At 34.6% G+C, this 26,288-nt stretch overlaps 1 protein-coding gene across 1 annotated transcript; it reads left to right on the plus strand.

Annotated features, from left to right (window-relative positions):
* grk4 (G protein-coupled receptor kinase 4) lies at positions 1-25,791 on the plus strand. The gene is made up of 17 exons (XM_016531732.1): positions 1-384; positions 9,472-9,567; positions 11,994-12,106; positions 12,515-12,592; positions 12,744-12,844; positions 14,643-14,735; positions 14,991-15,054; positions 15,352-15,492; positions 18,695-18,885; positions 20,817-20,854; positions 21,196-21,285; positions 21,370-21,581; positions 21,974-21,979; positions 22,308-22,436; positions 22,559-22,696; positions 23,412-23,543; positions 25,197-25,791. The coding sequence occupies exons 1-17, from the start codon at positions 333-335 to the stop codon at positions 25,239-25,241; spliced, it is 1,719 nt and encodes a 572-aa protein (XP_016387218.1). The 5' UTR covers positions 1-332; the 3' UTR covers positions 25,242-25,791.
* Positions 25,792-26,288: the final 497 nt, after the last annotated feature.

Here is a 26,288-nt window from a genome sequence, read left to right on the forward strand (position 1 = left end):
GTTACATTCTGGTTGTAAGATGATCCCTCCTCCTCCAGAGCTGACGGAGTAAGCGAGTGCTGCTCGAGACAGGAAGGACTGCTGAGCACTGAATGCTAACAAGGGGAGAGAGAGTACATGTCCACGGCGAGCGGAAAGGTGGGGGGTTCAACAGCGAGATATGGAGAAATACAATTAACCTGCAATGTGCCAACGCCAAATTCACGCCGATCACAACCATCCTCACCACCGATCATCATCCTCATCCTCACCGCCACCAACAGCGCGAGCGTCCTCATCTTTTTTCTCCTAAGTGAAATGTATCGGGACTGCATGGGATCTTTATTCTGACAATGGAGATTGAGAATATCGTGGCCAACACCGTGCTGCTGAAGGCGAGGGAAGGTAAGAGACGCGCAATGGCGCAATCAATTATCGCTGAACGCGTCCTAATGAATCCCGTATTAACTTTATCACGGACGAGGCTGAATTCAGCGTCTTATTAGATCTGAGTACATTCGCCACATCTGTATACAGTGTGAATGGGCTTTTAAAAGTGCTCTCTGATAAATAGCATCTCATTTAGTATGCTAGTACGCACTTACAACGCTCAGTCTCCTCTGTCAGACCCCTAATGGAGGTTACTGTGTATTTTTCCCTGGATTCATAACGCAGAGACCGCAGTGTACACCCATCCCCGTCTGTTCACCTGGGAGGGAGGTTGAACTGCAGTTTTAGGCCGCAAGGTTGCCCCTCTATCTGCGCACAAAGGAGTGCACTGTGATAGGAGTGATCTCGGTTTGCTCCTTGCTGGACCACTATCTTATCTGTAATAAATTAGGTATTATTAGACCACTCGATTCTGACTGGGCAAGCGCGGCATTGAGCGCTCAAATGTGGTATTAGTCTAAAAGGATATTTTACCGTTGCCCATGGCCAGAGCCGATCCTAGCATTTTGGGGGCCCTAAGCAGATTTTCAGAAGGGGCCCCCACTACCTACGGTTTCACCTAAGCACCACCTCCCATCCTCCAATCCTACTGACACCGTATTGTACATTTTTTGAAAATTGTTTTATTTATCTTTCATGATATAAATATGAAGATAAGCCTATATTTCATATTATATAAATTTTTTTTGTTAAATTTTAAATGTTTGACCATTACTTTCAGAGAAATATATAAACATTTAAGATTAATGCTTTAATAAAGCAAAAACACCTGCCAATGGGTCATGAAAATTAGTATTATTTAAATTATTATTATTAATTATTGCTCATAATAATCTCTTTTCTAGATTGGCTTGTTTTAGTCCAGCTTAAAATGCAAAAATATATGTGCAAACAAGCATGAAAATGCTGTTTTGACTTCCTCTGTATTTCTGCGGTTCAGCGCCACCTCCTGTCAGAAAATGAGCTTGCATTTTTATTCAGCCCGTCTGCGTTTTTTTCCCCCCAGATCAATGTGAAAATCAGACCGAATTTAGTTTAACTGGTCGCTAATATAAATATATACATAAGCTAATATATGTTCTAAAAATCTAAACAATTCGGATAATAAGGTATCTCGAATTATTCTGGTCTTTTGAATTGCCCACGATAACACCGTGCACGACTCTGTTGTTTCACATCTTCAAAGCTCTCATGAAATGCTGAATTAAATCGACAAATCACAATGCAGCAGCCACCATTTCAATATCAGCTTTATAAAATCCATCACTTACCCTTATCTTGCTCACTTTCTATCCTATTTTTCCTCGTCTCTGCAGCAGATTGAAAGTGCCGCGCCGTTTTGACACGAGTTGGAGGCGGGGCCTTGCGTAATTTACGTGGGCCCTACGCAACTTGTGTAGTGAGCGTATAGGGCCGATCGGCTCTGCCCATGGCAACATTGCTGCGCTATTTTCATGTTTCTCGTATCACTCCGCATCGACGCAAGTTTGGAGAATCAAAAGTTTAGGACAAACGCTCACACTCACAGTAATACAAATTGCCTCGGATGACAGTATTTATCTTTTTTTTTTTTTTTTGACCTCGTAATTTTTAATTGAAATGTCGTAACTGGATCCTCTAGTACAAACAAGCAGACTTTCTAGTGATGTATGCAGGACTTCGCTAATCACTTTGTCTACTCAAACCATGCCTACTTTTGAGTGCAATAAAGAGTTGTGGCTAGAAGGGATACAGCTACAGCCGGAAATGAGGCAAAATCTCGCTATAAAATATCAATAAATTAAATTTGCTACCTATCACATGCTGTTTTATTGTATTTGTCTACACCTACCCATAACACTTTTTGACTTTCTCAGTTTATGTAAATCCACATGGGGCTCAGAATATTATTTGTTATTCACAGTAAATTCACACTTGTCTAGTACAAATATGTCGCTTTGTTTCATAATTACAGTGTATACGTTTTTCTTTATTTACCCTCAAAAAATGGAAGTGAAATGTGATAACATGCCCCGGTGGGGTACATTTAGTGGTCGACCGATATATCGCCAAGGCCGATATATTGGCCGATATTTGGCATTTTTCAAATATCGGCATTGGCCGATAAGTTTTCCTGTTTGGCCGATGCGTTCGAGGTGGGACTTTTATTTTGACGGCGCGCCGGACATTTATTTTGACTGCGCTGAGAACGGCAGCGCCTGAACACACAGTGCTCACATTCTCCCTCTTGTTCGCTGTTGTCGTTAACAGTTCTGTCTAAATACGGATATAAGTCTGTCTAATTATCAGATAGAACGGTTAAATAAAGGAATTAAAATGTATACAAAAAGCCTTATAATGATTGCTTTTATATTATTAGTAATAGAAAGGCAAACATTATAATACTTTCTTGTTTGCTGTCAGCATTCAGAAAATACGCATTTATATAATTTAATAAACATCTATAAACATCTCATTTCAAAAACCTTGCAAACTTAGTCGGATCCAGTTGTGAGATCTTGTGAAATGTGCATGTGTTCATTGAGACGCGCGATGGACAAACTTTAAACTCGTGATTTTAAATTATGCTGCGCTTTATCCATTTGCTCACTGTCATATTCATGTCATTTTCACTGTGTGCTGTATGTAAAATGAGTGTTACCTTGGCTTTATTTGAAAAAATATGATTCCCAATGCACACAAACTTCCCAGAATACTGAGTGCCCTGTTGGTTACAGTATTTACTTCCTTTTAATTATATTTTTATTAAATATTTATTAATTTGTGAAAAATACTTTGTCATCTAAAGTATAAGTATGTTTATTTAACACATTTATTTTTTTAATCAATTTTCAAATGATTTAAAATTTCTTAAATATTAATTAAAATAAATAAAATGATATCGGCTTTATATCGGCCATCGGCCACCCTGCATTCCAAGATATCGGCATCGGCTGTCAAAAAACCAATATCGGTCGACCACTAGGTACATTGTAACATCTGAAGGGCATGACCATATGACAGCTTAAAATGTTTACTGATCTCATGAAAAAAAATACAAGACAAACTAAAATATTTTGTCGATAAAATTTTTTTTTTTATATGAAATAATAGCATTTTTTAAGAATTTAAAATAATCTGATTTTATAGTTTGACAATGAACACATTGCAACCATGCTTGGGACGGCCCACATAAATGAGGAATTAAATTTTACTAAGGTAAAATAAATGTTCAGCGATATCTTCAAGATTTTTGTATTTTGGCGCACTTTTTTTCTCTATATAATGTTGATATGGTAACTAGTAAATACTGTAAATATTGTTATGTTAGCATGTGTGGAAATATTTAAACCATGTGTGTTACAACTAACCCCCGCGTTACTTTGTGCCCAGCGCTCCCCTAATTATTATTGTTCAGCGTGACAAAAATTAGGCAATATTCACGTGCGCATGCCCAGTAAGCCCTGGTGGCCGTAGCTGTATCCCTTCTAGCCTGAACCGCAATAAAGGGGCAGTCACACTTTTAACTCCGTTGATTTCCATTCATATGGATGCAAATGTGAAGATGTTTCACAAATTTGTATCATGGGAAGCCGTATGACCAATAGATCAATACGTCATTTGTAATGTGATGAAATTATGAAACTGCAGAGCATGACGTCATATCATGACCATTACAGTGTCAGAAGAAATTTAGCTTTCTCAAAGTTTAGTGTGACCATGGCTTAATGCCCATATCTCAAAATCCAATAAAAAACCAAGAACACTCAGATGTACATCGTAAAATGGAGGAAAAAATGTGTCCGTACTTCCATTTCATTGCGGCTTTAATATATTCTGTGCATAAAACTTTTGATAAATGTTTAGTAGAAGTGGCTCATGTGCCCCAAGAAAATAAAATGATAAAACTAGGACTATTTTTCTTAGCCCGGCCCACATAAATGAGGAATTAAATTTTACTAAGGTAAAATAAATGTTCAGCGATATCTTCAAGATTTTTGTATTTTGGCGCACTTTTTTTCTCTATATAATGTTGATATGGTAACTAGTAAATACTGTAAATATTGTTATGTTAGCATGTGTGGAAATATTTAAACCATGTGTGTTACAACTAACCCCCGCGTTACTTTGTGCCCAGCGCTCCCCTAATTATTATTGTTCAGCGTGACAAAAATTAGGCAATATTCACGTGCGCATGCCCAGTAAGCCCTGGTGGCCGTAGCTGTATCCCTTCTAGCCTGAACCGCAATAAAGGGGCAGTCACACTTTTAACTCCGTTGATTTCCATTCATATGGATGCAAATGTGAAGATGTTTCACAAATTTGTATCATGGGAAGCCGTATGACCAATAGATCAATACGTCATTTGTAATGTGATGAAATTATGAAACTGCAGAGCATGACGTCATATCATGACCATTACAGTGTCAGAAGAAATTTAGCTTTCTCAAAGTTTAGTGTGACCATGGCTTAATGCCCATATCTCAAAATCCAATAAAAAACCAAGAACACTCAGATGTACATCGTAAAATGGAGGAAAAAATGTGTCCGTACTTCCATTTCATTGCGGCTTTAATATATTCTGTGCATAAAACTTTTGATAAATGTTTAGTAGAAGTGGCTCATGTGCCCCAAGAAAATAAAATGATAAAACTAGGACTATTTTTCTTAGCCGAAGCTTTAAAATTGAGATGAAACTGAAGTAGGCATAGATCTTTTCTTCCATATTGTGGCTTACATCTGAGTGTATTGTATAACAGATTATCAAAAAATAGAAAATGTTGGGGATTGGTTCTATGCATCAGTTGTTGATTTGATTTTGAGAAATTTACAAGGTCAAAGTAATCACGTACAATAAGATCTATAACATGCTTTCAAACAAAATAGCATGAATTTTCATTTCATGCCAATTTTAAGATAATCTACTCAATATTTCTATTATTTATTTGCGAGGTTATCATAAAATGCTCTAGGAATTGAGTATCTTCAAAACAGCAGCTTTCAACCTGGGACATAGAGGGCCTCAGCAAAGATTAAAACAATCTGACTAACTTAACCACTTAAAATGCTTAAAAAGACTTTAAAATTAACGTGTAAACTGACATTAGATGTCTTGTTTATTTTCCCACAGAATAACTGGTGTTGTTGTGGTTTTTGCAGAACATACAGTTCTTGAAACTTCTGGAATAACATTAAATTATGCTTAATTATTTTAACCAATTGACACTCCTAGTTTCTGTTAATAAAAAAGTGGGAAAACAAACAGTATTGTCATCATTACAGCAGTAGAAGTACTCAAAGAAATATCTTAGCCTACATAGGAGGTAGCTTTGTATATTCTTGGACAATCGTGGTCTTGGTGTTAAATAGATTGAGAACCACTGCTTCTTTAAAAGGCATTTTTTGTTCACAGTTGCGTCAGTCGCTTTCTATTTTCTTTGAGTGTGTTAGTTGATTTGATATTCTTCACTTCTTGTTTTGTTAGAGCAAGTATCAGGTTGTGCACAGTTATCTCACATAGGCCTTGGCTTTCAAAAATAGGGCTGTTCTTTATGATAGGGCCGAAAAAATGCATAACTGAGGTCGTCTAAAATTATTACATTAATAAAGTTTACAAATGGAAAGGTTTCATCAAACGATTTAGGTATTCAGCATTTTCTAGGACCTATCTTTCATCAAATGATTTAGGTATTTGGCATTAAATTTGGATTATTTATTTTGTAAATCTTATTTCGATTTTTGCTATTTTATTTTGTATTTTATAGATTTTATATATCTTTAAAATTAGATTAATTTATAGCTCTTAGTTAGATTTTTTTTTTTAGATTTTTATTTTATTTTATACATTTGATATATTTTTAATTTAGATAATTTAATTTGTAGATTTTATTTAGATTTTTAGATTAGGTTTTATTTTTATTTTATAAACTTTATACATTAGGTTATGATTCATACGAATGTACAAAGGAAAGCAACAGGTCATTATTTCTCTTAAGTTTTTCCACTGTTTTTAAACTCCTCATTGCCGTAATCTTGCGATTATTATGAGCTTATAAATGCTGTAAGCACAGTAATTTTTTTTTTATTAAAAGCAAGATGCTGTTTAAAACATTTTTAGATGGAGTACAGCAGGACATGCCAACTTTCCAAAAGTGTTTTAGGTCAACTTCCCAAATATATTTTAGAGGAATGCTGAAACGGCATAATCTTTGTGTTTCTTCAAAGGTGTGTGTTTCTGTTTGTGTCGAATAATGAGGAAATAGTTGGAGTTATTGCATGTCTTGATTTGCAGTGAAAGTGTTTATCTGATTTTCTTGTTTTCAGCCAGTCATCTTGCTCTTCTTCCTGTTTATCTTGTTGTGCCGTTATGTAAATATAAAAAATATGTTTGTCTACCTTTACATTAACTGTTCCAAAAACTGCTTATAGCCTTGCATAGACAGACCTTTGACTTGTGGCATGAAGGATGTTTATTATTGTCTCTTTCTTTGTCTCACTTCAGCGGTTGCTAATTTTTGTACTTCTTGTGTAGATTGCACAAAGTGTATCGTGTGTGAAGGTTTGACTGGTGAAACAGCTCAGTGGTTGTGTGTGTGCATATTATTGCATTAGTATTGAGTGAGTAATGTGTTGTCAATGTATAATCAAATGCAAGAATGAACATGTACTATGTGCATCTGTGCAGTGTGAATTTACATCTTAGATCTTAATTATAATTAGGAGAGACTGCTGTTTATATTAGATGTAGATCACAATGCCACTAAATTAGCAAACTAAATATTTTTAATGGATGTAAATGTAGTTAATTACATTAAAAAGTTAGATGGGATACAACAGCCAAAGACATTTGAATGCATGTGTACATAGACCAACAACCGCTCTCTCAGACAGATAGACAGGCTTGATTGCAAAACACATTGCTATGGATTTCATAAGGAAATGATACAAACAATAAGATGCAGATTAATCACCCACTTCTTACCCCAAAAGTATTTGACCTCCCAAGGGTAATTTCAGAGGCCAGCGGTTCTCAGTCTGTGTGTTTTTTCAAGAGCATGACTTGTGAGGCTGTCTGTAATGTTGCTGGAATTTGCAGTCACTGAAATTACAGTAAATCCTGGAGGATAAACTCTTCTCATTCCTCTGTTTTGAGGAAAACTGTTTTCCCGGGAATGCTTTTTGACCTCAAGACGGCAAGCTTTTGATTACACTCTTGAATGCTGCATGCATGTTTTGCATTAAACAATTATGTGAAAACAAGGTCTGATTATTTAAAATTATCGTACAGGTTCAAACTTTGCCAGCTGTCACGATCTCTCTAAAGGCAATGCTCTTTTGGGATAAATAGCATTGATTACCAGATGTACGGAGGAATGTTTGTTTGTTTGATTGATTCAGTAGGCCTACTCAGGAAAAATAATGAGAGAAAGGATTTCTGGAAAACTTGTGTTTCTGGTCTTTGTGACAGGTCAGGTCTCCAGACTGCGACCAACCATTTTTTCTGCCGGTGCGACTAATGTTTGTGTGCGGTCGCACTGGCGCGACCACCGCGTTGTCCAATTCATAAGCGCTGCCATTTCTGTTACATTTGAGAAACATCAAACGGCAAACGAAAGGAAAGCGAAACTAAACCGCCCTACGTTTCAGCTGCGCAGCGCGGACCGTTCATCAGCTCGCACCGCGACGCAAACAAACTTGTCCGAGCTCAGAACAGCTTTACTCGGGAGCCAAAGTTGATTTCGCGACACTGTTACTGCAGATGCAACAGTGCTGCGAGATCCAGTGAGAAGCGTTTGAATTCGCCGCACAATGATAAGGTTGCTGCGAGATCTAGTGAGAATCATTGCAATTCTGCACAGAATTCTCTTGTTATAAACAGCGCTGACATACGTCAGGAAACCAGAAGCGTTAACGCTAACTGTAACCATGGTGTTGTGGTAGAAATAGTCGAATGCATTACATCATTCATTTCAGGGTTTGTACAACCTTTTGAGAGAGAAATTCAAGCACTTTTCAATGACTTTCAAGCATTTAACACAACTATTTCCAGCACTTTAAAGCTCTAAAATGATCCAGTTTGAATGTTATTTTTAATGGGATGACCAAAACATACTTTGTTTGTGGTAAACAAACACGTATGTAAAATTTAAAAAAATACATGAAATCACAATTATAACCAGTAGACGACAGCAGAGGAGCACTTATTGGCTTATTAGTCATTAATTTCTACTTTTTTTCCTATATTTTGAAATTATAAAATCCCTATTATAAAATATCAAATCATCAACAAATCAGATTTTGTCAGATCTTTACACTATTTGTGTGTATGAAGTAAGAAAAGTCACAAAGTGCCTTGAAAAACTAACTTTTCTTCCATTTGTTACTAAATCACACATAATCACTGAAGTTGGTCAGTTCCATATACTAGAAGAATAATGGTACATTTAATAAGAGTGGAATATATACATTTTCTATATAAAAATTAGATTTTGCACTTGTTACTGTTGTTAATAAAAGTAAATTTTGTATGCATCTTAACTCAAGCTTAGTGCTTTACTGTCAAATCTGTATAAACAATAAACAAAAGAAAAATAAACAAGAAATGAACATGAAATATTATTAGTAACTGCACTTATTAATGCAAAACAATAGTAATTTTATGATTAAATGATCTATATTTTAATACTCCTGCACACCACCCCCAGCGCTACCAAATCTGCTCCTGGCGCCACCATCTGTAGAACTTGGTGGCGCTGGTGCCACTGCTCTCAAATGTTAGTCTGGAGCCCTGCAGAGGGTTATTCAGTTTTTTAAAAACATTTTATGTATATGAATATTTTATATATCTGTTTACTGATTGTCAGTAAAGCAAAGTATGTGCACGTCATGGATGTACACGTTTTTTTCACACTCGTGTGGAATAAGTCAATGCCAAAAAGGCTGTATCTATTTATTTTAACCATAGATACAGACTGACAAATAATAGTAAAGAGGCATAGTGTCAATTTGAATTGTAATTTGCATTGAGTTCATCTTAATAGTTTCTCACTTTTTCTCTCATAGGAGGAGGAGGGAAACGGAACGGGCGGAGCAAGAAATGGAAGGAGATGCTCAAACTGCCTCATATCAGCCTCTGTGAGGAACTTAGACGCACTGTTGGTAAGATGGATGTATGAAAGAGAGCATTCAGAAAATCTGCATTCAGACTCGCAAAAACATGGTGCTTCAAGCTTGAATTACTTTAATGGTTGGAAAGTCCCTCCAAACAGAATTTAGATAAGGGTCAAGGGGCATGATTAATTGTGTTCATTTTTTATCGCTTTTCATGTTTGTTTGTTTTTTTATAATTAATTGCACTAAACTGACAGTCCTAGTTTCAAGGTATTAAAAATACCAGTTTGTTTGTATTTGTATTACAGACAAACAGTCCTAGTCGTGCAGGACTGGATACCTTCCAACCACAGTGGGTTTTTTAGTGGCTTAAATGAAAGTTTGCAAGTAATATCCTCTCTCGTTAGTGTGATTTGATGTTATTTAAGAGTTGTCCATCTATATATATATATATATATATATATACACACACACACAAACATAAAAACTAACTAAATCATATTATGGGCCAAATTTTTTTTTAATTAAATTTTTTCCATTAAATTAAGGCTTAAATAATTATGTGCAGATACCATTGTACCATATTTTTCACCCATAATAAATTAATTTCACAAAAAACATTTTTTTTACTTGTTGCGCCTTGTGTACCCTAAAAGGAGTACATTTAAAAAAAATTTATTTTAATTTGGTTCCTTAAAAGGGTTGGTTTATTTTGTGGTTCACTAAACACAGCATACTTGCTAGTGTATTTCTCATTAAAGGCTTTATATTGTTTAGAATGTTGCTGTCAGTTAAAAATGTATTCTGGTGTGTGGGCAGGTGTGTGTGTGTTTGCGTCAGACAGCTGTAGACCTTGGCTCAGTGAGGAAGTCCCGGCTGAGGCCGTTTCCTCTTGGCCCAGAATCCACCAGGCCCGTAGGGTTCCAGAGAGTCCTGCAGCACTGGGCTCAGCTTGAGCTCTGCTCACCATCACTGTGATTTAGTGTCGTGGCTGTATGCTGAGTTTTGCACTTTGTGTGTGTATGGAGGAAATCTTTTATTAAAGGGGTCATATCATACATTTCAAGCATTTTATTTTTCCCCTAAAGTCCACAAAAATGTTAGTCGGGGGCTTTGCACCTCAAACAGTCTGGTTAGGTTTTTCACCTGATTTTCCACCCTCTCTGGTACATTCCATGAATATGGTACAATATTGTGTCAGGTGACTTTATTTCTAAATACAGGCACAAATTTCATGTTTTGCTTTGAGACCTATTAGATATGCTGAGAAATTATTATCTAACATAGCATTAAAAGTATCTAACATTAAACAGATAATGGTATACCTTTTTTAAATATTTGAACGATTTTGTATGATTTTGAGATCCATCTTTTCACACTGAGGACAACTGAGGGACTATGTGCAACTATTACAGAAGGTTCAAACGCTCAGTGATGCTCCAGAAGGAAACACGATGCATTAAAGGGGTCATATGATGCTTTTTTAAAGATCATTATTTTGTGTATTTGGTGTAACAGAATATGTTGACATGCTTTAATGTTCAAAAAACACATTATTTTTTAAATACTGTACATTATTGTAGGTCCTCTATGCCCCGCCTCTCTCAAACGCTTCGTTTTCTACAAAGTCCCGCCTTCCGACAAGCGCAGTCTGCTCTGATTGGCCAACTGAAGGATTTGAAGATCAGGGTAAATCGAGCTTATTTTGTCTTCTGGGAAACATGTAAGTATCTTCTGTTGCTTCTTAAGGGCAGTACTAAATGAAAAAATATGATGTTTTGGCAAAATAAGAAAAACGTACACATCTTCACACCCCTGGCTCTTAATGCTTCGTTTTTCCTTCTGGAGCATCAGTGACCATTTGAGCCTTTTGTAATAGTGCATTTTGCAAATGCAAATAACATGCATTTTGTATGATCCCTCGTATTTGGTAAAATAATTACCATTTTGCAGATACTGCAAAGTGTATGTAAAATTTTGACCAGAACTGTATATATTTTCTCAACATTTTTTTAAATCAATAGTTTTATATTTCTCATTCACATTGCTCTTTTGTTAAAGCTGTAAAGTCTGGTACCTTTGTCTTTTCTTCTGATTTTCACAAATGTTTTTGCTTCAAATCAAATTTGTAATGTTGTGATTCACTTTGTAGCTGGTTGGTTTGGTTCATGGCTTATAACTTTAATAATTTTATTCCCCTATGGGGAAAATGAATGGGAAAATACCGCAACCAAGACTGCTGAAAAAGTATTTCAACTCTTCAACTTAATTCTTTAGCTTCAATAAATGGCCTTATTGCATTTGATTTGTGAAAGTTTCAGTGCATTTTCATATTACAATGAACTCTTTTATTTCAAAAGGTCAATTTAATATTTAATAATATGACCCTTTAAAGATAATAGATGAGGAAAATCTGACAAAATATGACATTGATAGGTTTAACCCTCTTTCTGTCTCTTGTTTATCACTCTCAGAGAGGGATTACACTAGCCTTTGTGAGAAGCAACCAATTGGTCGTCAGTTGTTTCGGCGGTTCTGTGACACGCAGCCCAAATTACGGCGGTGCATAGAGTTCCAGGATGCTGTGGTATGAAACCTCTGCACAAACATACATATAGTCTGCACCTCTCTTTAAGTTCTCTTTTTCTTTTTCTCCCAGACTGACACACACATACAGCCATCTCCATGTCAAAAATGGAATTGTTCTCTTACCTTCACTCTAATGGAATACACATTTTGTGCACCCTTAATAACACTCTTAAAAATAAAAGGTTACAAAAGGGTTCCCCAAAGACCCTTTTAGTGAACAGTTCTTAAAAGAAACACTTTTTTTCTTAGTGAAGAACATTTTAATAATCTCAAGAATACAGGACTTTTTGTGCAACCAAAAGGTTATATGAATGTTAAAGGTTCTTTACTAACCTTTAGAACCTTTACTAAATTCTGTGATTTCATCTCTAATTTCAGCATTATTTGTGTGTGTGTTGTTGTTTAGGCAATGTATCAGGTGGCTCCGGATGAGAAGAGGAGAGACGTCGGTTTAAATATTTTAGACACATATTTTAATAATGGGGTAAATATTGTTCTCGCACACTTCTACATGCATGTGCACATTGAAAGAATTGCTGAATTAATGATTGAACTCGAACTTCTCTCTCTCTTTTTTTAAATTGCACCCTATCAACCGCTCTTCCTGTTTTCTCTCCCTCCTTCCCATACTGTAGTCGGCAGCTCATCTACCAGAGATCGCTCAGGATGTGGTTGGGGATTGCAGGCAGAAACTGGAACAGAGTCCCTGTAAAGAGCTGTTCCAGGAGTGTACCAGGTAATAACAATGCTATTTTGTATCAAGCCAGTTCATTTGCCAGCCATCTACTGTAAGTAACCGCTATTTTGCTGTCAAGCAACATCTATGCAGTCTCTCCTTCCACTTTTGGTGGAAAAAATAATCTTTAAGACACCAAGTTTGATTTAATATTATACTACCGATCGATAATTTGGGGTCGGGTTCTGAAAGAAGTCTCATACTCACCAACTCTACCAAGGCTGCATTTATTTGATCTAAAATACAGTAAAACGGTAATATTGTTAAATATTTTTTATAATTTAAACTAACTTTTTTAAAAATATATATTTTAAAAAGTTATTTTCAATTTACAGCATCATTACTCCAGTCTTCGGTGTCACATTATCCTTTAAAAACATTCTAATATGTTGATTTGGTGCTTAAGAGAGCTTTCTTATTATTGTCAATGTTGAAAACAGTTGTGCTGCTTCATATTTTTGTGAAAACCATGACACTTTTTTTTCAGGATTCTTTGATGAATAGAAAGTTCAAAAGAACAGCATTTCTTTGAAACAGAAATATTTTGTAACATTATCAATGTCTTTACTGTCACTTTTCAATTGAATGCATCCTTGTTTAAAAAGTATTATCAACTCCAAAAGGGCAAGTGGTGGCGTATATTCCAAATCAGCAATTTATTTTGCTCAAATCAGGCACAATGGTGCTTTCATTGATTTTTTTTTGTGGTCATTTTGGTCCTTGAGATCTCCAGTTCACATGCACATTAATTATATTCCAAAGACTGTCCACATTATTTTTTTAAACAAATTATCACCATGAGAGTAATTAAATATTGCCAGACCTTAAATTTTTTGGTTGAACTATTCCTTTAAGATAATGCAGTAGGCTTGTCCATGTGTTACACACGCTTGTTATTTAGTTTATGTTTGGAATGTCAAGACTGAAGTGGAATCAGTGGTTTATCCACCTCTGTTTGTGGTGATACGTTTATGGATCTCCGTTTGTGTTTTTTACTTGTATTAGTGTGAAGACTTACAGTTATAGAATGAACCGTTAGCTGTAGTCATACTGTTTGTCCGAGTAAAGTAAACACGTGACTTTGAATCTAAACAGTGTTTTGTGTGTTTGTGTTTTGCCTCCGTCAGTCTTTTAGTTCTGTTTAGTTTAGGCTTCCTTTCTGTTTGAGAGGGGGTGAGGCGGAGTGCTTTAACCCTTCCTGTTAAATCTCTATGGGCACTATGTTTGATAAAGTGTATGTTTATGTATTTGAGTGTGATAGCGTGTGTTACATTAGAGGGTAAGATGGCATCAGTTGCATGAGACTCATCTGCAATCACATTTGTACACGTCATCATTCAAGTTTTGAAGAGTTGCAACCAACAAGTAGAGATGCTACAAACTTAATTACATTTTTCATGGCATACAAGCACCTCCTTTTTTTTTTTTTTTTTTAAACATCAAGGTACAAGTTGTTTTGTTTGGACTGTTTTTTTTCCTACAAGTTTTAGAAGTTCTTGCATGATATTCCGTCTTTTTTTTTAACAAAATATTTAATTTATTTCTGTTTGGAATTCATTTATATCACTTCAACTTTTTTTATTTATTTATGATGAGTAGCTTGTCTGTAATTTAACTCCTTGAATAACAATAATAAATAGCTTGTAGCAAACCGAGTATTATGGCAGTGCTATGGGACAATGATGGTAACAGAGCCTATTTGGTATTTTGATATATACTGTATAATTATCATATTCATGCACCATGGCATTTGTATGGTCTCTACACCTTCCTCAAGCATTCCTTCTCTTTTTTTCAGGATAGTTCGTGAATATTTAAGTGGAGAGCCATTCTCAGCATATCAGGAGGCGATGTACTTTTCCCGTTTTCTTCAGTGGAAGTGGTTGGAGAGGTCAGTAGCATCTCTATCAGCCTTTCTGATTTTATGATGAATTTCACTTTTATGACGGATTATATACTGTTATATACTGTTTCTAAGTTTTAACATGACCTACATACAACGAATGTTAGTTGTAATAAAATCACCTTTTTTGCAATGGCAATAGTTGAAAGAAAGAAAAAAACGCCATTATATTGCATCAAGTTCTATTTCTGAAATGATTGAGTTTTGTGCATTGAATTGACTTGAACTGTATTTTATTTGCAGGCAACCAGTTACCAAAAACACTTTTAGACACTACAGGGTATTGGGCAAGGGCGGATTTGGTGAGGTGGGTAATTTCATTACTGTTAGATCAGTATTTAAGGATCTGACATGACATATTGGAATATATAGTGAAAACCATGTTGTATATTTCAAAATCATCTATTCTAAACAAGTCTGTTATTTTGTAATGATTGTGAGTGCAGTTTTTATGACATTTTTAATTGTCACACAGCAGGACTATTTAAAGATGCACAGTTATTTTTGCTAGTTGAAAAAGTGTTACACATAGAAATGAATAATACTTTAGAGAAATAACATAAATAATTAGGTGCACTAATTGCTGCCTGATTCTTTCCACTAGGTTTGTGCCTGCCAGGTTCGTGCCACTGGTAAGATGTACGCCTGTAAAAAGCTGGAGAAGAAACGGGTGAAGAAAAGAAAAGGTGAAGCAATGGCATTAAATGAAAAACGCATTTTAGAAAAAGTTAACAGTAGTTTTGTAGTAAGTACTACTTTCTTTTTATTCCTCATTTTTACTTTTATCTTAACCTGTCGTGTCAGTTGCATGCTGGTCTTGTCTGCATTATTTGTGCAACAAACATTTGACTCCACTCTCTGCGATTCAGTTTCTGTGAGGTTCTCAACAGAGGGAAACTATTCCAGATATTTCAGGCAAATATGAATGTACTTATCATGGGATAAATCTCGTCTGGAGTAGTAGTTCATAACGAATTGCTGTGAATTGAATCATTTTCAGTACCTCCTGACTAGCTAAATCATAGAGAGATGCAGCTATTTGGCTGTGATCCCAAATATCAACCATAAAAATTCATTGAATATTTGCTGTGTAAAAAAAAAAAGAATTTAAGCTATTTACATTGTAAACAAATATTCAAACAAAGCATATATCACCAAGCAGTCATATTACAACCTTGAAATGGTCACAACACACTTTATAGTGGAAACACATCCCTGATTTGTTCATATGGTCCTCTCATTATTTTCACTAGTACCACTTTTAAGGAATGTTCTATTCCAAGTTTGTTTATGTGCCACTTTGTGATGTTTCAAACAAAAATAGAGGAATCAAGGGATACTATTCCATTGTATGGTTCTCATTTAGCCTTTCAATAGATTGCAACTGGGTTATTGGAGTATTTTCCCCATTCACTTTCTCCATGTAAAAACTTCTTGAAGAAAGTGGCTGAAGCTTTGAACCAAACCAGTCAGAAAAATGTGATTTTTCAGTGTGATTTCTGTTTTTATTATATGAGTTTGTATTATTTATTTTCTTCCATGGAACTCTTTACACTTCAGTATTGTTTATATACTATTAAAAGTTTTTTTTTTTCAGTATTTTGAATTGGCGTTTAATTCTTAGATTTTCAGTTTCCATTTTAGTTTTAGTAACTTTACGTTTAAGTTTTAGTATCTGTATGTGCTTTTGTCATTTTTATTACTTTTTAAAATATTTCTATTTAGCTTTATTTTTGTTTAAGTTTTAGTTTGAATAATTTTCCACAATAATATTTATATTTTATTTGACAGTATGTCAGGTTTATTTCAATTACTGAAAATGCTTTAAATAGTTTTAGTTTTAGTTTAGTTAACATTAACACTGCCATAGAAAACACAGGAATATGTTCTTTCTAAAAATAACTCTAGCTGTCAAACTCCAAAAATGAAAAAAAAAAAATAATAATAATAAAAATGCACCAAAATAGTAATCCATCCATCTTGTGTTCTCATGCACATTCAGATATGGCACCTCCAGACATGTTGCAGCAACTTTGATGTCAGAAATCAATTTGTTCTTGTCATTGGACTTAAATGTATGTAAACAAAGATTTACAATTACTAATTATTCACATTTTGGTCTGTTCTTTACACAAAGATATTGCATGGCCTCAGAGGTCTAATAAAATAGTGTACAAGTCATATGGACCACTTTTATGATGCTTTTTGGGTCATTATTGGAGCGTGACAGCCTCAGTTCCCATTTAATTTAACTGAATGGAGAAGAGTGGCCAGGACATTCTGCAAAGTTTCCACAGATGAAAAAAAAATTACTTTAGCATGACACAAAATAAATAATTTTCTTTTTTGGCTGAACTATTCCTTTAAATAATTTGATGCCATGGTACTTTTTCTTTTGGAATTCTAAACATTCTAAACTTTCTTCTTTTTTTGTTAAAGATAACAGCCGTAGCATTTGATCAAAAACACAGTAAAATGATAAGAATTTAAAATCTTTTTTTTTTATATATATATATATATATTTTAAAATCTAATTTATTCCTGCAGTGGCAAAGCTACATTTTTAGCAGCCATTACTCCAGCCTTTTTACATTATCTGTTGGAATTTGGTAACACAGTAAACATTCTAGAACCTCTAAAACAATGGATTTTAAAAGAGAACGTGTACAGACATAGCACACGGTGCCTGCAGTGTAATGTCGGCCTCTGATTCATTCCACTACAGCTGTAGAGCACCTGAGCCTCTGTCCACCCACCCACACACTAACACACAGCTCACACAGACACACACGGCCAAATACACACACAGGTTAGCTGTGCTTAGCACTGCAGCTGTGTGCAAATGTCTTTTAGGCATGTAACATGCATCTAAATTTAAAAGAAAGACAATGTGTTTGTGTGTGTGTGTCTGTGTGCAAGAGCATGCATGTGTGTGTGTGTGTCTCTGTGCACATTCATGCTACAGGCAGGAGCGATTGCTCCTCATGAACTACTTCACAAATGAGAACATCTCTGTTTCCTAGCAACGCTGACCAAACAGCAGCGTTAGAGAGCGGAGTCAAGTGCTCTAAACCCTAAACCCACACACACACACATGCGCGCACACTCACACTCCAGCCTCAGAGTTCATTCAGTATGTATAAACAGACTCATGTTTAAAAGTTGGGGATGACAAGTAAACTCTAACAGTATAAAGTGACATAATGCTGTGACTAATATGAGCTATGTTTGATGGGAAACAGCTTGAGCTCTCTTCACTGTTTCTCTGACTTTGTCTTCACCCTACTGTTAATTTGTAAACTAACTAAATAGATAACTGATTATCTGTATGAATATGTGTGTGTGTATGTATGCATGTATGTATATATGTGTATATATATATATATATATATATATGCAGATCACAGGACATGCTGGTGTAAAATGATAATACACTGCATACTGTATGATGTAGCTTTTGTGGTTTGCTAAAAGTCAAACATCACCCATCATTACCACAACTTCATGTTTCAGAACACTTAATACTAGCTATGAAACTTAGTTAGTCCTGCACTGTTCTATAGAAATGAATGATGCCTTAAATTGTATGATTGTTGAGTAGAGATGTGTGGTTACTCTATTAGTCTCCATGCTAGTAAAACAAAACTCTAAATAAATACAGTAATGGAGATGCTGTAATGGCTAATCATATACAGTACATTTCCTGTATGTCCATTTTGGATCAAGTTTAGTCTGTTTCTCCAGGCATAACCCTGTGAAGTTTTGAAATGTGTTTCTGTATATTACAGGTGCCAGTCATCCGGATGATTTTTGTGAAAGTGTTCACACCTGAAAAAACATTCTCACGAGCTACATTTGACTGTTTGACATGCACCACTAAGTTTCATGTATCCTTTCTTCATGAATAGATAACAATGCACCTCTTTTTCTCTCTTTTTCCTTCCTAGGTTAGTTTGGCATATGCATATGAGACTAAGGACGCTCTATGTTTGGTGTTGACTATAATGAACGGTGGTGACCTGAAGTTTCATATCTATAACATGGGGAACTCCGGCTTTGATGAACAGCGTGCCATCTTTTATGCAGCAGAGATCTGCTGTGGCTTCGAGGACCTTCATCGAGAGAGGATCATCTACAGGTGTGTTTATTAATCTCAACACACTCATATTTTACAGTGTTTATTTATATGCATTTCGCAGAAATCTGCAAATTTTCCAGGATGTGAATGATAAAAGGTCTACAAATTCGGTCTAGTATTAACTCGGGACTTTTTTCTTTGTGTTTTGCATGAAAGTTTTTTTTGAAGATACTGAGCAGTGGAAGGCATAGCAATGTTTGGCTGCGTGATTTGAATATATTTAAATTTTTAAGTATATTTTTGAATGTAAGGCTTTGCTTTCCGTCTATATTGGCAGGCATCGTATTGTATGCAAAATTAATATAAACAAATTTAGATTTTTTTGCATTTTGTCTACGCCTGTAATTCAAAACAGGCAGATTCAGGAAACAGTTCGTATGGAATTACCTGGTCACAGCAGTGCTAGTAATAGAGCAGGATTATTATATCATCTTCTGTCAAATTACTTGATCAACAGTATCCAGATTTGCACCATGTGTTTCAATACTGTTCAAAAGTTTGGGATTTAGATTTTTTTAAAGAAATGAACACTTAGTCAGTAAGGACACATTAAATTGATCAAAAAGACATTCATGATGTTACAAAAGATTTCTGTTTCAAGCAAATGCTGTTGTTTTGAACTTTATATTTATCAAAGAATCCTAAAAAAAAAAAGTATCATGTATCATGGTTTCCATAAAAATATTATGCAGCAAAAACTTATCACCACTGATAATAATAAGAATGTTTCTAGAGCACCAGATCAGCTGAGGTTTCATTTTAGTTTTGTTGTATAAATTCTAAAAACTTCTATTTAGCTTTAATTTATTTCATTTCATTTTATTTCATGTTAAACTTATTTTAATTCAGTTATTTGCCAAAGCAGCTTTTTTCCATCTGTTATTTGTTTTATTTCAGTGAACAAAAGTTTTTTTAATAGTCTTAGTTTTACAGTAGTTAATGAAAACAATACTTTTTAGAGTCATTAATTTTAAACTTTTTATTTTTTTGAAAGTGCTGTTTTTTTTTTTAAAGCAGCAGCAAGTTGTAAATGTCTAAAAACTTGTCATGTGTTTAGTTTAAACTAGGTTTTTTTTTTGTCCTTTTCTTTATCATAGACACTCAGAATTAAGTTGAAATGTTGAATGTTGGCTGTAATATTTTCTGCATGGGAAAAAGTTCATGCGTAGTTGTGGAGGAGTGTGTGTTGTTTAGTCCTCTCTCATGGTGTCATGGAAGACTGCGACCTCAGGGTCACGTTTACTTCCACTGGGATTTCTCCTCTTCTGTGTCAGCCTCACTTCTTTCCCTCTCTTTTCCTGGGCTCCACAGTTGTTATGTAAAGATCCAAAGGAGCGTTTGGGGTGTCGAGGTTGTGTAGCGGCTCAAGTCAAACTGCATCCTATTTTCCGAAACATCAACTTCAAGCGATTGGAGGCCAACATGCTAGACCCGCCGTTCTGTCCTGATGTGAGTTATTCATTGAAAATTCAGCTTTACAATCACTGGAATAAATGACATTTTAATATATATATTAAACTTGAAAACAGTTTTGTAACTGTAATATTTAAGAATATTCTGTTTTCCTGTGTTTTTGATCAAATAAATTCTTCTGGTGACCAGAAGACTTGGTAACACTTTATTTTAAGGTGTCTTTGTTACAGGTTACATGTACTTACTATTATAATAACAATAAATTATGCAAAATTACATGCAAGTAAACCTAAGCCAAACCCTAACCATATAGTAAGTACATGTAGTTAATTAATATTACTGAGTACTTAAATATATAATTGTACTGTAACAAGGACACCTTAAAATAAAGTGTAACCGAAGACTTCTAAAAAAATAAAAATAAAAAAAAAACAACAAAAAAAAAATTTTAAATTTTTTTTTTACTAAAGTTATTAGATTTCAGCTGTGTAAAATGAATGTATTCCCTGTTTTTGCAGAGACTTGAAGCCTGAGAATATTCTCCTTGATGACCGTGGTAAGCCGTTTTTATTCACTACCGCGTTTTATGGCCTGTTTTTGCTTCTGTTTACCTTATTTACGCATATCTACACTTGGGGGTGGACTCTTGACTTTTGCTAGTAGGGAACAACAAAGCAACTACCTAGCAACCACATAGCAAATCCTTGGCATTCACCCAGAACTCCCTTGCATTGTTGCAGCGAGTTTTGCACAAGCAAAATAAAATGTAAACAATTTATTCAGATCATTAACCTCTAAGGGGAACATTCTTTTTACCTGTGCCATTTTTAAGTATGTCATGTTTGGGCATGTTAGGAATGATAATACTGCAGGTTTTAATGAGATGCTGTTCTCCAGGGCACATCCGTATTTCTGATCTGGGACTGGCCGTCCAAATTCCAGAGGGTGAGACGATACGAGGGCGCGTTGGCACGGTGGGATACATGGGTAAGAGCCAAACGCATTCCGTATCTCTTAAGCAGTACTTGTCCTGGAGTGTTTGACCTCATGCTTCTCTCTATGTGTTTTTAGCACCGGAGGTCATTCAGAATGAGAGCTACACCTTCAGTCCCGACTGGTGGGGTTTGGGCTGCCTGATATACGAAATGATTCAGGGTCAGTCTCCTTTCCGTCGCCGCAAAGAGCGCGTGAAGCGAGAGGAGGTGGACCGCCGTGTATGCGAGGACCAGGAGGAATACACTGAGAAGTTCTCTGAAGATGCTAAAGACATCTGCCGACAGGTGCAGACCTAATGCTCTTTGTTTTTTGTTTTTTTATGCTGTTAAAATAATGTCAGAATGGTCATATTTATGAGTTGAGAACACATGAACAATGCCACAGTGTAATTTTAACCAGTGGGAAACTCTTCTACTTTTTAAATTGGGGGCGTCAAATAAAGAATTATGGCGAATTAAATTGGTATTGGGGTCAGTGACATAATGCTAATTTTCTTTTTTCAAATCTTAATGTATTCATTTATTCAAAGATGCATAAAAATGTAATTCTTAAATGCAGTACATCTCTATTATTAACTTGTTTTAATTTCTACAATAAAATTAACTTATTTTTGGCAGGCATTCGTTTGTTTTATTATTATATTGTTATTATTATTATTTATCATGAAAAAATTAAGTAGTTATGTTAAAATATATTACTACTATTTGAGAAACCTATGATCAGTAAATCAAAGTAATGTGGAAATAAGCAACATTTATTAAAGAATTTATGATATTTGTAAATAAAATGTGCTTTTACCTTGAAAATTATATTTAAGAACTTTTTTAAAGTAATGACTAGAATGTGTACATTCACATATTTAAGGTGCAAGGAAAATGACATTTTACTTAATGGTACACCACATCACTGTTATTGCAGTATTATATAATAATATAATATTTATTAATATTTTAAGTAATTGTAAAGCTTATATATATATATATATATATATATATATACAGTGGGTACGGAAAAAAGATCCAAAGGAGCGTTTGGGGTGTCGAGGTTGTGTAGCGGCTCAAGTCAAACTGCATCCTATTTTCCGAAACATCAACTTCAAGCGATTGGAGGCCAACATGCTAGACCCGCCGTTCTGTCCTGATGTGAGTTATTCATGGGCATTTATTTATTTTTATCTGCTTGATTAAAAAGACTCCTATTGGATTAAGCATGTAGGATTTTCCAAGTGGATGTTGGTCATATTCAATGTTTTTTTTTTTTTTAGCCACGTGCTGTGTATTGCAAGGATGTTCTGGACATAGAGCAGTTTTCTACAGTCAAAGGTGTAAACCTGGACCCTACAGACGATGACTTCTACCACAAGTTTGTAACAGGAAGTGTCTCCATCCCATGGCAAAATGAGGTACTACACTCTGGTCACTAGGGGATAATAATGTTCATACTACCCTTTGGGTTGTCAACATTTGTTAATATTTTTAAAAGTAGACTTTTACTCAGCAAGGCTGCATTTGGTTATATTATGAAATATTTTTGTAATTTAAAACAACTGTTTTCCACATCAATATATTTAAAAATGTAATTTATTCCTGTGATGCAAAGCAGAATTTTCAGCATCATTACTCCCGTCTTAAGTGTCACATGATCCTTCAGAAATCACTCTAATATGCTGATTTGCTGCTCAAGAAACATTTTTTTAAAATTATCAATATTGTAAACGTGCTCTGATTAATTATTTTGAGGGAACCGTGATCCTTTTTTCAGTTTTTTTTTTTCTTCGGTAAATAGAAAGTACAAAAGAACAGCTTTTATTTAAAATAAAAATCTTTTATAAAATTAGAAATACAATCGTTACTGTCACTTTAGATCTATTTAATTTTATAGCTCTGTGCTCTTATGTCAATATGTCAACTTTTAAGGATTTTTAGGAGAAACATCTGAGTTAAATGAGAGACCACTCCAATAAATCAATAAAAGAGTAACTTCTTATGACTAACATTTTTCTCTAGACATGACAGATTAAATTATTGATCAGTCTAAATGGTAATGTAGTCGTGATGTGAAATAGAGATGGATTGTGTTCTGTACAGTTGTGTATTGTGTGTGTGTTTGTATTTCAGATGATTGAGATGGAGTGCTTTAAAGAGATTAATGTGTTCGAGATGGATGGAGCACTGAGTTCTGATCTGGATGTGAACAGGCCAAATCCAGCGCCCAAGCGAGGATTCTTCTACCGTTTATTCCACCGAGAGGCAAGTGCTAGCGTGCCGCCCGCCGCGGTCAGAGGGGGTGGGGCTTGAGGTATTTTCTGGCTCTTTCCAAACGGACCTTCCTACCTTCATCTTTTGATTTTATTGCCAATACATCTTTGTTAATTGAAATCTGCATGGCCAAACTTCTTAATTCTTATATGAAATGTAAACTGACAAATATACTCGTTTTTTAAAGTCAACATGAAACAATGTTTGCAACCTATTTTGCTTCCGTAATGTTACGTATTACAACTAAAACAGGATATGTGACCCTGGAGTACAAAACCAGTCTTAAGTCGCTGGGGTATATTTGTAGCAATAGTCAAAAATACATTGTATGGGTCAAAATTATTGATTTTTCTTTTATGCCAAAAATCATTAGGATATTAAGTAAAGATCATGTTCCATGAAGATATTTTGTCAATTTCCTACTGTAAATATATTAAAACTTAATTTTTGATTAGTAATATGCATTGCTAAAAACTTCATTTGGACAACTTTAAAGACGATTTTCTCAATATTTAGATTTTTTTTTGCACCCTCAGATTCCAGATTTTCAAATAGTTGTATCTCGGCCAAATATTGTCCTATCCTAACAAACCATACATCAATGGAAACCTTATTTATTCAGCTTTCAGATGATGTATAAATCTCAATTTAACTAAATTGGCCCTTATGACTGGTTTTGTGGTCCAGGGTCACATATAAAACAAAAAAGAGTTTTGATTTCATGTTGACTTTAAGCCTTGCCGTATGAATGTTGTCAGTCTCTTTCTGTGTGTGTGTGTGTGGTTATGCGGTGATGGGGACAAACCTCTACAACACTGTTGCAAACTGAGCCTTTAATTTAGGTTTATTCTGACTAACCCTTACCAGAGTTATACAAACCTCAAAACTGATGACTAGTCAGTTTGACGTTTGAATTTTTGTGGATTACCACTTATAGCAGAGTTTTGTTGTTTAAATGACAGCTGATTCCAGTTCATACTTTAACTGTGTAGGTTTGCACTAAGACTAAAAAGCTGCTATTGGGTACCAATAATTTCACCTCCAATTTAAAATATCAATTTCAAAAAGTAAAAAAAAAAAAAAACTCAAATGAAAACTAAAAACAATCTAGTGACGGTGTTTCTAATGTGATTCAAAAATAGGCTGAAATTAAAATTCATAATGAAGAAAATTACACAATAAATATGATGCAAGGTTAGAGTATTGATTCTTGGTTCATTTGGGTGATCTGTTACTGAATTTATATTAAAATTCTTTAAAAGTAGCTAAGAATGACAAATAATGTGAATAATCACATGCACTCTACTTTATGATGTCTTCCTGCATTTCATTAAAAGTACTTAATCGGCACTTGTATATACTGTATGTGTGTGTATTTATATATACATAACAAATAAACACAGTACACATACATATATTATGTAAACAAAAACTTTTATTTTGGATGTGATTAATCGTTTGACAGCACTAAGATATATATATATATATATGTGTGTGTGTGTGTGTGTATACAATGGAATTTTTTTCCTAATGTAATTTTCACTAATGTGACCACACATTTAGAAGCACTTATGTTTGCCATGTTAGGGTGTGTAATCTTCACTACATCTGATATATTGTTACTGTGCTCTTCATCATTTCCAGGTTTGTTTTAGGAGTGCCAACAGTGAGGAGGAGGAGCCATCTTGACCTAAAACCACTCCCACTTCCCATCAGCTGCCAATCAGAATGCTAAACGTATGAATGTTCAACTGTATTTATGAACTTATTAAACTGTATCATAATTAAAGAAAAGGGTATGAGTTTAAAGAATTTTGTACATTTGTACTTGAATTATGTGTAGATGTATATTTTCACTAAAGGTTGTATTGTACAAAAAGCCATAGAAATACCACTTGAATGCATATATAATGTTTTTATTGTTATTATTTTTCATCTGTACTGAATATGAAATGTGTATTTCTTTTTAAGCACAATATAAACACTCACTTTAATTTTTTAATGCTAACTTCCTGTTAGCACTGCCTTTGTTTGTATGTTAGATTGTTTGGCTGGACAGATTTGGTGGACTTGTTTTGTACAGTGGGGTAAGATAAATGAACATAAAGAAAGGAGTACAAATGATCTATTCATCATTATCATTTCTAGTGGTCAGCCGAAATGGGTTGATGGCTGATGGTCAATTGCTGATAAAAACTGTATAACCTACATATACAGTGGGGTCCAAAAGTCTGACAGCACTAAGCAAAATGCTTCTGTTTTGTATATTTCTAATTCAGTACAATTTTTAAATACAAATGACATGATCAGCATAACAATTTGAGTAAAGGTTAACATGTTAAAATGTCCGTATTTGGTTTGTCTGTCAAACCAAATTTGCTTATTTGATTAGTAAACTACAAAAAAAATAAATTGGTGTAGAAACAATTTTCACTCAGAAATTGCTAAATTTTAAATTAAAATTCACAATTAATTACAAAGTAAGAGCAAGAAATAGTGAATTAAACATGAAATTGTGAAGTAGAAAGACTGAAATATTTTCTATTTCAATAGAAAATGAGATACTTCATGTTAATTTTAGATAACTCTACTTTGTTTTAAATGTTCTTATTCTTCTAAAGCATTCTGTTTATTTCTAGTTTTAAATTACAATGTAGAATTCTAGATTTTCAGTGTAGCCTCAGACTTATGAACTCCACTATATTTAAAACAAAAAATGTCTTTTGACAAAGCTGT

This window comes from Sinocyclocheilus rhinocerous, unplaced genomic scaffold, assembly GCF_001515625.1.
Source record: "Sinocyclocheilus rhinocerous isolate Xijiao unplaced genomic scaffold, SAMN03320098_v1.1 scaffold1325, whole genome shotgun sequence".
Classification (NCBI taxonomy): domain Eukaryota; kingdom Metazoa; phylum Chordata; class Actinopteri; order Cypriniformes; family Cyprinidae; genus Sinocyclocheilus; species Sinocyclocheilus rhinocerous.

What these genes read in the sequence shown, in the direction of transcription:
- grk4 (XM_016531732.1), top strand. Translation starts at nt 333, where the DNA reads ATGGAGATTGAGAATATCGTGGCCAACACCGTGCTGCTGAAGGCGAGG. An exon ending in GGAACTTAGACGCACTGTTG is followed by an intron (nt 9,568 to 11,993) that starts GTAAGATGGATG and finishes TATCACTCTCAG; the next exon opens with AGAGGGATTACACTAGCCTT. An exon ending in CCATCCCATGGCAAAATGAG is followed by an intron (nt 22,697 to 23,411) that starts GTACTACACTCT and finishes TTTGTATTTCAG; the next exon opens with ATGATTGAGATGGAGTGCTT.